This window comes from Ranitomeya variabilis, chromosome 3, assembly GCF_051348905.1.
Source record: "Ranitomeya variabilis isolate aRanVar5 chromosome 3, aRanVar5.hap1, whole genome shotgun sequence".
Taxonomy (NCBI): domain Eukaryota; kingdom Metazoa; phylum Chordata; class Amphibia; order Anura; family Dendrobatidae; genus Ranitomeya; species Ranitomeya variabilis.
Genome location: NC_135234.1, coordinates 213,104,864 through 213,119,740, shown reverse-complemented (window position 1 = coordinate 213,119,740; position 14,877 = coordinate 213,104,864). Strand labels below are relative to the sequence as shown.

The 14,877-nt window shown below is 44.2% G+C and overlaps 1 protein-coding gene across 7 annotated transcripts in view; it reads left to right on the top strand.

Moving 5' to 3' along the window:
* The window catches only part of NUCKS1 (nuclear casein kinase and cyclin dependent kinase substrate 1), a 101,342-nt gene that overhangs the window by 59,690 nt on the left and 26,775 nt on the right, over positions 1 to 14,877 (top strand). For 4 of the 7 annotated variants that reach the window (XM_077295134.1, XM_077295132.1, XM_077295136.1 and 1 more), the window contains exon 8: positions 6,180 to 6,377. The exons of the other annotated variants lie outside the window; for them this stretch is intronic. In XM_077295134.1, the coding sequence (XP_077151249.1) occupies positions 6,180 to 6,377 (198 nt within the window). The remainder of the gene's footprint in view (positions 1 to 6,179; positions 6,378 to 14,877) is intronic. 7 annotated transcript variants of the gene reach the window in all.

Here is a 14,877-nt window from a genome sequence, read left to right as displayed (position 1 = left end):
GTTAGATTTATATTGGCATGACCAGCAGGCAATTAAAAGTACGCGTCAGAGAGCACGTGTTAAGCATAACGGCTGCGGCAACTGTAAATGATGTACAGTCACTAAAAACGATTCCCCGTCATTTTAGACAGTATCACAACTGTGATGGGGCTCTATTTAGAGTCCGTGGCATTGATATGCTTGATTCTGGGATTCGGGGAGGAAATGTAACTAAAAGATTGGCCCAACTAGAGTCCAGGTGGATATGGACCTTGGGTACTACATATCCATCTAGACTCAATGAAAATATTAGCTATGCTTCATTTTTGTAGTCCTATCCCGTCACCTGTCTACTGTTAGAGATTTATCTCTCCCCATCCCTATGTTTTTAACTATTGTTTTTAGATTTTTTAGAATATTGTCCTTATGTTATATGTCATACTTCACGTTGATTACCAGTGTGATGAATATTGCCGTGGCAGAAAAAACGCTTATGATGGAAAAGCAAGATATGGACTTTAACTGGAGATCAGAATATTACCTAATTACCTGCTGTATATTTATATACTAATTTGCTGTTTATTTTTATAATAATGATGTAGTGGGTTAGTTGGTATTTCTATCTCCAGATGTGTTTGTATTTGTCCATATATCTTCTGATGTTAGCCGGCCCGGGAATAGACACGTAATGAAGATTGTTATGGTGATCGCAATGTTATATGTAGATGTGCAGTGTGATAGGTGTTCCGTGTTTTATTGTTCTTTGACCTGTACGCGCATGTTGCCCGCTCCTGGCCACTCCCGCTGGCTTTCGGCGTCTGGTGACATGGTGGGAGTCAGCCCCGGCTCCACCCACGCTATGATGCCGACGCCGGCTGGCGTCGCTGGTAGCTGGGCAACAGCGCGCGTCACTTCCGGGGAGGACATTCTACATCCGGTTTGCGGCGTATTACGCGGCATCCCGGAACTATAAAATGCTAGGGATCACTGCACTCAAAAGGCCCCTTGAAAAAGGAGTCCGAAACGCGCGTCGGGGCTGACGCACGCGGTCCGGTGGCGACAAACTCAGACGCTACTCACGGAGGGTACCGTAATTATGACATCCCACTGTATATAGGCCTCATATAGGCCTCATGTGGGCTGGATGGGGACTATGCGATGATGCAATATAATTAAGAGTGGTGGTTTATAGGGCAAAAGTATGAATTTATAACTATAATACACCGTGGTATCTTATTTGAATATTGCCCTGTAACAATACCTCGGCTAGTAGGATGCTGTCTGTCACATGACGCTGTGTGTCAACACTGGTGATGGTGTGATATATGTCTGTTGTTTCATCTCCCTAAGTATTGGCAGTATGTTTTTAAATGAATTTATATCAATAAAATTATGGTTTTTATATTTGCCTTTTGATCATCATTTGTCTGTTGGATCTATGTAGTAGTTGATGATAGGCCATATTTATCCTATTTAATACATGGTTGCAAATTTGTGAATTATTAACTTTACCATGGGTTTTTTTGTCATATACAGGTCCTTCTCAAAAAATTAGCATATAGTGTTAAATTTCATTATTTACCATAATGTAATGATTACAATTAAACTTTCATATACTATAGATTCATTATCCACCAACTGAAATTTGTCAGGTCTTTTATTGTTTTAATACTGATGATTTTGGCATACAACTCCTGATAACCCAAAAAACCTGTCTCAATAAATTAGCATATCAAGAAAAGGTTCTCTAAATGACCTATTACCCTAATCTTCTGAATAAACTAATTAACTCTAAACACATGCAAAAGATACCTGAGGCTTTTAAAAACTCCCTGCCTGGTTCATTACTCAAAACCCCCATCATGGGTAAGACTAGCGACCTGACAGATGTCAAGAAGGCCATCATTGACACCCTCAAGCAAGAGGGTAAGACCCAGAAAGAAATTTCTCAACAAATAGGCTGTTCCCAGAGTGCTGTATCAAGGCACCTCAATGGTAAGTCTGTTGGAAGGAAACAATGTGGCAGAAAACGCTGTACAACGAGAAGAGGTGACCGGAACCTGAGGAAGCAGTGGACTGAGTCTGGTGTGGAAACATCCAGAGCCACCGTGCACAGGCGTGTGCAGGAAATGGGCTACAGGTGCCGCATTCCCCAGGTAAAGCCACTTTTGAACCATAAACAGCGGCAGAAGCGCCTGACCTGGGCTACAGAGAAGCAGCACTGGACTGTTGCTAAGTGGTCCCAAGTACTTTTTTCTGATGAAAGCAAATTTTGCATGTCATTCGGAAATCAAGGTGCCAGAGTCTGGAGGAAGACTGGGGAGAAGGAAATGCCAAAATGCCTGAAGTCCAGTGTCAAGTACCCACAGTCAGTGATGGTGTGGGGTGCCATGTCAGCTGCTGGTGTTGGTCCACTGTGTTTCATCAAGGGCAGGGTCAATGCAGCTAGCTATCAGGAGATTTTGGAGCACTTCATGCTTCCATCGGCTGAAATGCTTTATGGAGATGAAGATTTCATTTTTCAGCACGACCTGGCACCTGCTCACAGTGCCAAAACCACTGGTAAATGGTTTACTGACCATGGTATTACTGTGCTCAATTGGCCTGCCAACTCTCCTGACCTGAACCCCATAGAGAATCTGTGGGATATTGTGAAGAGAAAGTTGAGAGACGCAAGACCCAACACTCTGGATGAGCTTAAGGCCGCTATTGAAGCATCCTGGGCCTCCATAACATCTCAGCAGTGTCACAGGCTGATTGCCTCCATGCCACGCCGCATTGAAGCAGTCATTTCTGCCAAAGGATTCCCGACCAAGTATTGAGTGCATAACTGAACATTATTTGATGGTTTTTTTGTTTGGTATTAAAAAACACTTTTATTTGATTGGTCGGGTGAAATATGCTAATTTATTGAGACAGGTTTTTTGGGTTATCAGGAGTTGTATGCCAAAATCATCAGTATTAAAACAATAAAAGACCTGACAAATTTCAGTTGGTGGATGATGAATCTATAGTATATGAAAGTTTAATTGTAATCATTACATTATGGTAAATAATGAAATTTAACACTATATGCTAATTTTTTGAGAAGGACCTGTATATCTATTGACATTATTCCTTAGTCAGAACAAAATTTTGCCCAGCTGTACTTTCCCCAGTAGGCACAGCAGATTTTCCTGCATTTGTAACTTGTTAATGGATAGCCAAGATAGGTGTTAGTTTTTGTTTTTTTTGAATTTTAATCAACTTTATTTAGTAGGATTTTACACCCTAAACTATTTATATTTGCATATATCACTTCCAAAAAACAAGTCCAACAATATTACATAGCCAGTCCTGAGAAATAGGTGATTGAATTGATATGCAAATTGCGACAGTAAGTCTGAAGCCTATCACTACAGCTGTATTCCTTGCCCAGTGCTGCCACTGCATCCATGCTATGTGACTTAAGGCAATGGAGCGGTCAGTCAAGCAGTAGAAGCTGGTGCTGGGTGATGACGGAGTGGGTTCAGATCTTCCATAGTTATTTGCATATTCAAATACTGATTTCTCAGGATCGTGTTTGTGATGTAAAGCTATTGCTGGACTTTACTTTGACAATCACCATGCAAATATAGTTGTTTAGGAAATCCTAACAGCTTTCCTTTTAGCTATATGCAGTGAATTGTTGCTACTGCTGGATATGGTATGAAGCTTACAGAGTAGACCTCATTTTAATTCATTTACTAGTACATGAGAAGATAAGCAATGTTTTAACAATTTTGGTAGAGAAGGAAGCAAATCTGACATTGGTTATCAAAATTCTCAATTGAGATAAAATCTGTATTTGATGAAGACAGACTTTCCCGTTACGGAGCTAGATGGCAGCTGCTACTGATGCTCTATGTAGCTTGGAGGGACCAGCTTTGCCTCTAGCGTCTCCCGTCTACATAAAATTCTATCTGCAACTGCCATCTCATATCTTGGAAATGGGAAAGTCTGTCTTCACTGAAACTGATGATAAATGATCAATTTTAACAAAGGAAATCTGAGATATTACAAAGTTGCTTATTTTCATGTGTACTATTGATTTTATGAAATAAAAATTAAAACGACAGTTACTCTAAATTTTCACAATGCGTTCACTCATAAGTCAAATTTCTTCCAAGCTGTCACGTGAGAACGTAGTTTAATCTGCATATATGGGGTTAATCTGTAGGTTGACGGCATTCTGAATCTAGCCTGTGCTTTGGATGAAAAGGGGTGCACTACTTATTCGTATAGTGAAAATAGCAAAGGGGTGCACTACCTAGCTAGTCTATACATAGCAATATTTGGACAACAAGAGAAAGGTAGACTAATACGGTATGCACAACCACAACCTATATAAAAGTATCAAAACACCTTTATTAACACCTCACAAGTATATGTATAAAAACATTTAAAACATGGTACAAAATTCAGTACAAAAAGTCACACCCCAGTCTGAGCCCACTAGAATCGCAAAATGATCATAACAATTAATATTGTATATGCATTGAACCCTGTGTACACAAAAGCACCAACCCTACATATGGTCTATGTTTGGGCTGAATCACATAAGCTATGTATGCCCAATCACCTGGCTACTGAAAACCAAGACATAAATGTCCTTTGGGGAAAATGCCGGCCGCCCCAAAGGAAAAGGAAATACATGTAATCCCAGTGGATACAACCTGATTTGTTGCTAATAGATCAGTGTCCAAAGCATCCTTATTCCTGGGATCATTGGAGGAACAGGATGGACCATAAGAGTACAACAGTCATATATGTAGGACAGGACTCCAAGAGATCAACTCCCTATCAAAAGGGAACAAAAACATGTATAATAACCCCAGAATATGGGGGGGGGGGGAAGCGGGCCCCACGTGTATCAAAGCTGCTGCTCATATACTTTTTGGAAAAAAAAATTTCAAGGGAAATTTACCAAGTTGTTTTTAAATTGTAAGCCTTCTATATTTTAGAAATGGTGCTAATATAAGGCAGCTAAAGACGGAGTATATCCCATGTGGAATTGGCATGCATAGTCCTGCTAAAAACTAGCGTTTTGCAAGCATAATTAGCTTGCAGAATGCTAGCATTTTCCAAGCGATCTGTAGCATCGCTTGGAAAACTGATTGACAGGTTGGTCACACTTGTCAAACATAGTGTTTGACAAGTGTGACCAACTTTATACTATTGATGCGGCCTATGCAGCATCAATAGTAAAAGATAGAATGTTAAAAATAATTTTAAAAAATGGTTATACTCACCTTCTGATGGCCCCCGATCTCCTCAGCGGCTTCCGTTCCTATAGATGCTTTGTGTGCAGGACCTGCGATGACGTCGCGGTCACGTGACCGCGACATCATCGCAGGTTCTTCACACAAAGCATCTATAGGAACGGAAGCTGCTGAGGAGATCTGGGGCCATCAGAAGGTGAGTATCACTATTTTTTTATTTTTATTATTTTTTTTTAACAATTTATATGGTGTCCAGTCCGTGGAGGAGAGTCTCCTCTCCTCCACCCTGGGTACCAACTGCACATGATCTGCTTACTTCCCACATGGTGGGCATAGCCCTATGCGGGAAGTAAGCAGATCAATGCATTCCTAGGTGTGCGGAAACCCCGCGATTCCGCAAATTTAATGAACATGCTGCGTTTTTTTTTCTGGAATGCGATTCCGCTCAGGAAGCGCAGCATGTGCGCACAGAATGCGGATTGCTTTCTATTAAATAGGATGCTTAATGTGAGTTTTTTTCGCGTTTTTATAGCGAAAAAACGCAAAAAATCTAAGGCTGTGTGCACACGTAGCAAAGTTTAAAAATTGTAAATTATAATTTACTTTTATTCATAAAAATATCAGTGTCACTACATTATTTCTTTTAACTCAGATATTGAAACATTCCAGAGTTGTTGCCAAATAAAGTGACATATCAAATTTGAAAGTTTTGTCCTGGTTGCTAGTGGGTTAACAAGATCAAATCTTTTGAGGGCATGTATGTGTTGGGACCTCCCAGTCCTTCCAGTGTAGGGCCAAAATGTTATGTCATACTTCTTACAATGTGGTTCAGATCCTTTTAAAAGTAGCTCATAAAGGCCCCACATTCTGAAGAAATGGCACTCCTAACTGTCCATTACTGTCCCTTTCTAGAGCAACTTCTGCAGAGCATTTATTTTTCACTAATATATATTTTTTTAGTAACACCCAGTCCCGCAAAGGCCAAAGGAAAGAGCCGCCCTGCAGCTGCGGCAAAGGCATCAAAGGAAAAATCTCCATCACCCAAAGCTGAGGAGGAAGAGGAAGATGATGAACCAGAGACACCACCCCCAGAGAAGAAACCTGCCAGTCCTCAGCAGGAGAAGTCTGGTGAAGAGGCATCTGATGAAGAAGCGCAGAGTACAGAAGACTAAGTTGTTGGGTTGGGGGGGGTAAGGGTGTGAGGGTGATTGTTGGGGGAGATTTTATTAAAAAAAAAAAAAACAAGTTATAAAAAAAAACAAACAATAAAGCAGACAGACTTGGTTTAGAACATAATTTAGGCTACTGCTTGACTTTTTCACCTCCAATTCTGTCTTTAATTTCTGTTTTAAGAGTTACATATGCGCTTTTCTATTTTATCCAGCAAAAGGTGATACTTTTTGCCATTTTTGGGGTTAATAGTTGGTTGCTCCCATCACCTGTTTGAAATCAAGCCATGCACATTTTTAATAAGTCTGCATTGCTGATATATATTTTCCCTTTGCCATTTTGTTTTGATTTTTTTTTTTTTTTTTTTTTTTTACATTCATTAGATTGTTAGTGGTCTGAATGGTAATCTTGAAATTAAAATATTCTCTGCTGTTCAGTAGTTTCATTTGTATATGGATATTTCCCTCCTGTTAACTAATGGGAAGCTTCCCATCCCACTGTTTTATACAATGACATGTGTGTTCCCTTCTTTTGCTATTTTATTTTGTCAGACAATTTAAGCCTTCATGGAGAAACCAAACTCCTGCAAGTGTTAGGCTACTTTCACACTAGCGTTAACAGCATTACGTCGCAAATGCGTCGTTTTGCCGGAAAAACGCATCCTGCAAAAGTGCTTGCAGGATGCGTTTTTTTCTGCATTGACTAACATTAGCGACGCGTTTGCGACGCAATGACACACGTCGCAACCGTCATGCGACAGTTGCGCCGTGCTGTGGCGGACAGTCGGGAGCAAAAAAGTTACATGTAACTTTTTTTGCTCACGACGGTCCGCTTTTTCCGACCGCGCATGCGCGGCCGGAAGTCCGCCCGCACTTCCCCGCACCTCACAATGGGGCAGCGGATGCGCTGGAAAAATGCATCCGCTGCCCCCGTTGTGCGGCGGAGACAACGCTAGCATCGGGAACCTCGGCCCGAAGCACGGCGACGGACCGAGCCCGACGCTAGTGTGAAAGAAGCCTTATCTGTTTTAAGAGTTTTCTACTAGTAAACATTACCAGTGAAATCAATTACAGACACCATATGAAATGCAAATACTCCCGTTCTTCAGCAGCACCATTCCAGTCATGTTGGTGCAGTTGTTCTTAGAGTGATGTAACGTTGCTGTTTCGGGTGCAGCCAATGAGCAGCTGTATCTCATTGATATTTAGCCAGTGGACATACTGTTAAATGTAACAAAGGCTGGTACGTGACTTATTAATGTCACATTGTTTGGGAACAGCGGCTCACAATGGCTAAATGTCAAAACGGCAGGAGTTCAGTATCCAGCTACTTTGTTTGGTATCCTGAATTGATTACTTTTATTAAAGGGGTTGTCCACTACTGGACAACCCAGTTTAAACTGGTGTGCAGTGTTGCCCAAATATACTGCTGAGATTCTTGGTAGTTTCACCTTCCTGATCATGCAGGTATCTTAAAATCATGATTAACCTTTTATGAATTGACTTTTTTGAAGGTACTGACAAAAGATGTGTATTTAAAATTTGTCAGGATACATAATATAAGCAATTTGTATTTTTAATTGTTGGAAACCATCTTATAAAAGTTGAAAGTGATCTGTTGCGTCTCAATTTTCTCCTTATTGTAAAGAAGCTGGTTATAATGAAAATAAATCATGAACATGCAGTTGGTATCACACTACTTTTGGCTCTGTTTATCATTCAGAAAGCGGTTTCTAGAAGGCTTTAAGTTGTAGTCTTTTTTTCTTTTTCTTTTTTTTTTTTTTTGGCACCCCATGACTGCATCATGAGTAAGGGGGAACCTCTCTTCAAGGACAGGAAACCTTCAATATAAAAAGGGCGGCTCCTCTTTGCATCAGTTGGTTTCCTGTAATTGATGGGAAACCCTCAGTTAAGATTCAGACTTGAAATCTATGAAGAAGGAGGTCCCTTTGGGGTGCCCTTCCTGAGCGAGCGTGAGCTGGTAAGGCTACGTTCACATTTGTGGTGGTGGGCGCAGCGTCGTCGACGCATGCGTCATGCGCCCCTATCTTTAACATGGGGGGGGCGCATGGACATGCGCCGTTATGCGTTTTACTGCGTTTTACGATGCATGCATCATATAGATGCACAAGACAGGGCGCAGGTGACGCTACTAGTAGCGTTTTTCCTGCGCAGAAAGTCCCAATCTGTAGGATCTTATGACAACGCATGCGTCGCAAAACGCTGCGTTGTGTACATGCGTTGGTTGCGTCGCCGACGCTGCGCCCAACAACGCAAATGTGAACGTAGCCTAAGAAGGCCCTCTTGCCGGTAAACCATGCAGCCCTGAGCGCATTGGCGCTCTAGGTGATTACAAGAGGATGGCAGACACTTGGCTGCTGCGGCCGTTGCTGGTAAGGCCATAGAGGTCCTGAAGTGGTGCCCTCCCTGATTGATCTGGGGCTGAACACTGATGTGGAGGTGCTTCCCTGGCATGTCAGGTGCAGAGAGCTGACGCGGTCCTCACCTGTCTGTCGGCATTATGACGGGAGGACACTGCGGTCTGACCGGGCACAAGCAGGTGTATACAGAGCGCTTTGGAAGTCGCGCTTTGACAGACAGCTTCTGGGGGCAGGGGTGGACCAGTGCACGCCGGCCAGTGGTCCCACGTGAGTATGTAAGGGACCACCGGAGAGCTGGTAATGGCTACATGTCAGATACTGACAATGGATGCTCAGCAGCCATAGTCACCGCTTCAGCAGGAGTTGCTTCAGAGGCCAGAAAAGAGGCGCCTTTCATGTCCCCATGGCAAGCATACATCCCAGCAGCCTCATCCGTGCAGCAGCACTGGGGGCTACTCGGGCAGCAGATGGGTACTTGCGGGGTGGCATAGGAGGTCCCTAGGAAGTGTAAGACTAAAACAAACCATAGGGTGTGCCCCCTCTGTGGACAGCTGTTGAGGACATGGACGAAAAATTATGCCAGGCCTGTATAGGGCAGACTATCTCAGAGGAGTCCCCTGGTTTTGCTGCCAGCTTGAGGACCTTAATTAAAGCGGAGGTACAGAAGTCTTAGAGCTCTGGTCCTGGCAGAGGATTGGGGGGGGGGGGGGGGGTTGAGGAGATCCATAGAATCCTTTTCAACACCTGAGCCCTGTTCTGGGTTGGAGAAGTACCCGTGGGCATCTGACCAGTCTGCTGCGTCGTCAGTATGATGCAAGATCGTCACTGCTTCCCCGTAGAGGGAACGGATAAGCTAATGAAAGCTATAAGCTGTACTATGGGTCGGTCTGGTGGACCAAAAAACTAAAATCTGCTCAGGATGTCAAGTTCATGGGCCTTGAGCAGAGGAAGCGTAGGAACTTCTTGATAAATGAGCAGTTGCAGAATCTCATTAGAAGGGAATGGGAGAAGCCGGATATAAAGCAATGTCTAGCTTCGTTTAAAACAAAGTATCCCTTTGAAGAGGGAGATTCCTCCTCTTGGGATAAAGCCCCAAGACTGGACGTAGTGGTATCCAAAATTTCAAGGAAACTTTCTTTGCCATTTGATTACTTTGGGTCGCTAAAGGAGGCGCTGGACAGGACTGACCGCTGCCTGGAAGACCACGGCAGGGGCTCAAAGGCCGGCAATCGCAGCCATCTGTGGCGAGATCTCTGAAGGTCTGGCTGGATAACCTAGAGGACCAGCTTGAACAGCAAGTACCTAGAGATACGAGCTTGGCATCAATTCCAACCATCAAAGGAGCAGCAGCATTTCTAGCGGATGCCTCAGCGGACTCGGTGAGATTGGCAGTGAGGTCGGCTGCACTGTCAAATGCAGGTCCCAGAGCGGTCTGGCTGAACTGTTGGCCAGGGGACATACAGGCAAAGACCAAGCTTTGTTCCCCTGTGATGGTAAATTCCTGTTTGGTCCTGCCCTTAACGAAATTCTTGAGAAGGCAGGGGATAAAAAAAAGGGTTTCCTGGCGCTCCTTTCGGAGAGGTCACTATGGTCGCAAGAGACCACTCGGAGATGAGGACAAGCTGACAGCAGCCAAAGAGGTTTCTTTTTCGGATAATCTTCCCAGGAGTCCAAGAAAGCCTACCCCAGTGACTCGTCTTCCCAGGTGGAGGGAAACCTATTTAGAATTGAGTCCTCAGGGGTTGATACCATCTTTTCAGTTAGCCATTAAAAGGTAACAAATTGCAAGCTTTCGAGACTACTCAGGTCTCTTCATCAGGCATAGACTAATAGAAATTCTGAAGAATCACATTTTTATGCACAGAAAATTACCGTAGATAAGACAGGTGACGTTAAACAGAATTACCATGGTCGCATGGATTTGTCTTTACATCAACTAAGGAATTTGCTCATCAGACCATGTGGGGTCATCATAACATAGAACCAGACCCCAATCAGAGAACAATAAAAGATTGACTCCTAATCTATGAAATGTTCCAATATTTATGGACATAACTGTTTATCACTCACATAATGGTAATTTTGCTTAACGTCACTTGTCTAATCTGTGGCAATTTTCTGTCCTGTGTTGTGTATAAATGTGATTCTTCAGAATTTCTATTAGTCTATGCCTGATGAAGAGACCTGAGTAGTCTCGAAAGCTTGCAATTTGTTTCCATCTTTTCAGTTAGCCATTAAAAGGTATCAACCCCTGAGGACTCTCAATTCTAAATATTTTTCTATCCACTGGCTAACGCGGTGCCAAGATATATAGCTTTCCTGTATCAGGTGGAGGGAGACTTTCGTTCTTCCTCCCAGCCTGGGAGAGGATTTCTTCAAGTGCCTGGATCCTTCAAATCATAGCGTCAGGCCTGAAGTTAAAATTCCAGACCCTACCTCGAGACAGATATATGGAAACCCCTGTGCATCCATCTTAGCACATACCGCTGGTTCTGGGAGTTAAGATCCTGTCTCATAGAGAAGGGAGTATTGGAAGAGATTCCCCCAAGGGAGATGGAGAAGGGGTTCTACTCCCCCTATTTCTGATTTTAAAAAACCAGCCACATCCTTGAGGATCATTATAAATCTAAAGGCGTTGAACAAATTTTTAGTCGTCCCCTCATTCAAGATGGTCAGTGAGGACAGCAGTGAAGGTTCTATTTCCAGGTTATATAGAACTGGTAGAGAGGGGTGCAATAGCGCAGTTACCAAAATAACAATCAGTTTGCTGTAAGGTAAAATTCTCACCTGTTACACGTTGAGTATGCACAACACATATAGTAAGTATGATAGGAGGGCTGCGAAGGATCTTCAAGAAATTCTGGATGGGATATTCAAAATGCTGACCATTCCGCACTCCTCAAATCAGGCAAGGGAATCTGTTCAGAAGAGTTGCATACTTTATTCCGGGCTATAAAACTACGCATTTCGTGGATGTCCTGTCCACTTCCTAAGGTACTTGGCCAATAGATTGGCCAAGGATGCCTATTACCGTGTACCAATTCACAAACAATATCGGAAGTTTCTCTGGGTAGCGGTACAGATAGTCACGAATTGGATATTCACAAAACTAATTTCGGAGGTGACTGCTCATCTCCTGGAAAAGGATATTCTGGTCATACCATACCTGGACAACTTCCTGATCGTGGGGGCTTCCTTTCTCCAGTGTCCAGAACGAGTCAATGTGGTCAAAGACTTTAGTGACTCTAAGATGGCATCTGAATAAAAAAAACAGGCCCTAACCGGTAACATCTCCGGTCTTTCTGGGTCTAGTGATAGATTCAATAAAACAGGAATGCTGTCTTCCAGAGGAAAAGGAAAGTATCAAAACTCATCTTATCACCCATGGCAAATCCAAGAATGTCCCTCAGGGAAGCGATGTCTTTATGTTCCCTGACCACCTGTATACTGGCAGTCAAATGGGCCCAGTTCCACACACGAGTCCTTCAGTGGTTCATTTTGGAGAACGAGACACTTCTGCAGGGGCGATTGGAAGGAAAGTGAGCCTTCCTGAGGCAGAGGTTGATTCACTCCGATGGTGGCTAAAGATCGACTCAACACCCAGGGGAGTTCCTTGGGTAAACAAAGTATCCAGGGTAATCGCAATGGATTCCAGTCCCTGGGGGTGGGGAGCCCACCTGGACGGCCACTGGCTACAGGGGCCCTGTTCGCAAGGGGAGAGGTTACTCTCCTCAAACAACTGGGAACTCTTGGCAGTGGACAGACTTGCCTTCCTGTCGGGCCACCATGTGTGAGTACTCTCTGACAACCGGACTACGGTGGCCTATATAAATCACCAGGGAGGTACTTGTTCTAGTCCGCTAATGCCTGTTCCAGAGCAGGTATTTGCACGTGCAGAAAAGTAATTCCTCTCATTGTCAGCCCTGCATATCAAAGGGGAAGAAAATGTCAGGGTCGACTTCCCGAGTCATAATCGGTTGTGTCAGGGAGAATGGACCCTGAAGAAGAGTGTGTTCAATCAGATCGTGGACATGTGGGGTCAGCCCCGGATAGAGCTTTTCGCCTCCAAAAACTGGAAGATCTGAAAGTTTTGCTCGCTGAATCCAGGGGGCAACCCTTACATGGTGGATTCCTTCAGGATTGAATGGACCTCAGGACTACGCTACACCTTTTCTCCAGTATGTCTCATGCTGGCTGTTTTGAGAAAGATCCGAGAAGACTGAAGGTTATCCTGATAGCTCTCTTTTGGCGGATGAGGCCTTGGTTCTACTGGCTGAGGACAATGTCCGTGTCGGATCCGTGGGTCCTTCCGGAGGATCAGGATCTTTTATCCCCGTGGCCTTTTCTACATCCTCAGATGTCCGGGCTACATTTAACAGCCTGGAATTTGAAAGGTCGATTTTAAAGGGAAAGGTTTCTCAGCTAAATTAATTTCTACCCTTCGTAGTAGCAGGAAGTCGGTGACCACTAAGCTCTACGGGAGGACTTTGCTGAAAAGGATAGGAACTTTCTCCGTGTTCCCCAACTCCGGTCCTCAAGAGCCACCAACAGGTCATGTGTTCGGGATTTCCTTAGTATTGCACAGGTGATAGAATTATTGCCTGTGCAGGTGATGAAATTATCACCTGTTCAATGCTAAGGATATACTGAAAACATGACCTGTTGGTGGCTCTTTAGGACTGGACTTGGGGAACACTGCTTTTCAGGGACAGCCAGGGGGAGGTTCCTGTTACATCTATACTGGAGTTCCTCCAGAAGGGGCTAGAGCTTGGCCTCTCTGTGAGTACCCTTAAAGTTTAGGTCTCGGCCCTGGGAGCGCTATACAATTGTGACCTAGTGGGTAGAAGATGGGCCTCCAGGTTTATTAAAGGGAACCTGTCACCCCCAAAATGGAAGGTGAGCTTAGCCCACTGGCATCAGGGGCTTATCTACAGCATTCTGGAATGCTGTAGATAAGCCCCCGATGTATCCTAAAAGATGAGAAAAAGATTATCTACAGCATTCCAGAATGCTGTAGATAAGCCCCTGATGCCGGTGGGCTTAGCTCACCTTCCATTTTGGGGGTGACGGGTACCCTTTAAGGCCTGTGGTAGAGCGAAGTTGTTCCCTACGTGCAGAACCCCCGCCGTAGGATTTGAATTTAGTGTTAACTGCGCTGAGAGAAAGCTCTTTTGAGCTGTTGTATTTGGTCTCAGAGAAGGTAATCTCGCTAAAGATGTCCCTGCTGGTGGCGCTAACTTTAGCCCTGACCGTGTACAGAACATACCACAGCTCCTGGTCAGGGGAGGAAGCAAAAGACAATACTATCATAACAGCAGGAGATCGCAGAGGATACATTTTGTGAGGTAAAATGTTTTAAAAACAGTCAGTGAAATATTTTAACTCACAAAATGAATCCACTGTGATCCCCTACTGTAATGTCAGTATTGTCTTTTGCTTCCTCCCCTGCCCAGGAGATGTGGTATGCTCTGTGCATGGTCAGACACAGTCAATTTTTAAAATGAACTTTTGTTTGTGAGAACCCCTTTAATGTGACCGGCTTCCTCTGCCTGTAGACACGTTGCGCATTTGCCGCCAGGATCAGCCGAATGATTCACTGCACCTCTGTGGAATTTGCGCAGGTACAGTAAATCAGACCGTCACCATCTTTGTGTAGACAGATATATTGGTGGTCACATTAAAACTGCGCACACTCCAGCCACATGAGGTCTGGCATTTTCCTGCATTAGGAGGAACCCAGGGCCAACCGCACAGGCATATGGTCTCACAAGGGGTCTGAGGATCTCATCTCGGTACCTAATGGCAGTCAAGCTACCTCTGGTGAGCACATGGAGGACTGTGCGGCCCTCCAAAGAAATGCCACCCCACACCATTACTGACCCACTGCCAAACCGGTCATGCTGAAGGATGTTGCAGGCAGCAGATCGCTCTCCACGGCATCTCCAGACTCTGTCACATCTGTCACATGTGCTCAGTGTGAACTTGCTTTCATCTGTGAAGAGCACAGGGTGCCAGTGGCGAATTTGCCAATCCTAGTGTTCGGTGGCAAATGTCAAGTGTCCTGCACGCTGTTGGGCTGTGAGCACAACTCCCATCTGTGGATGTCGG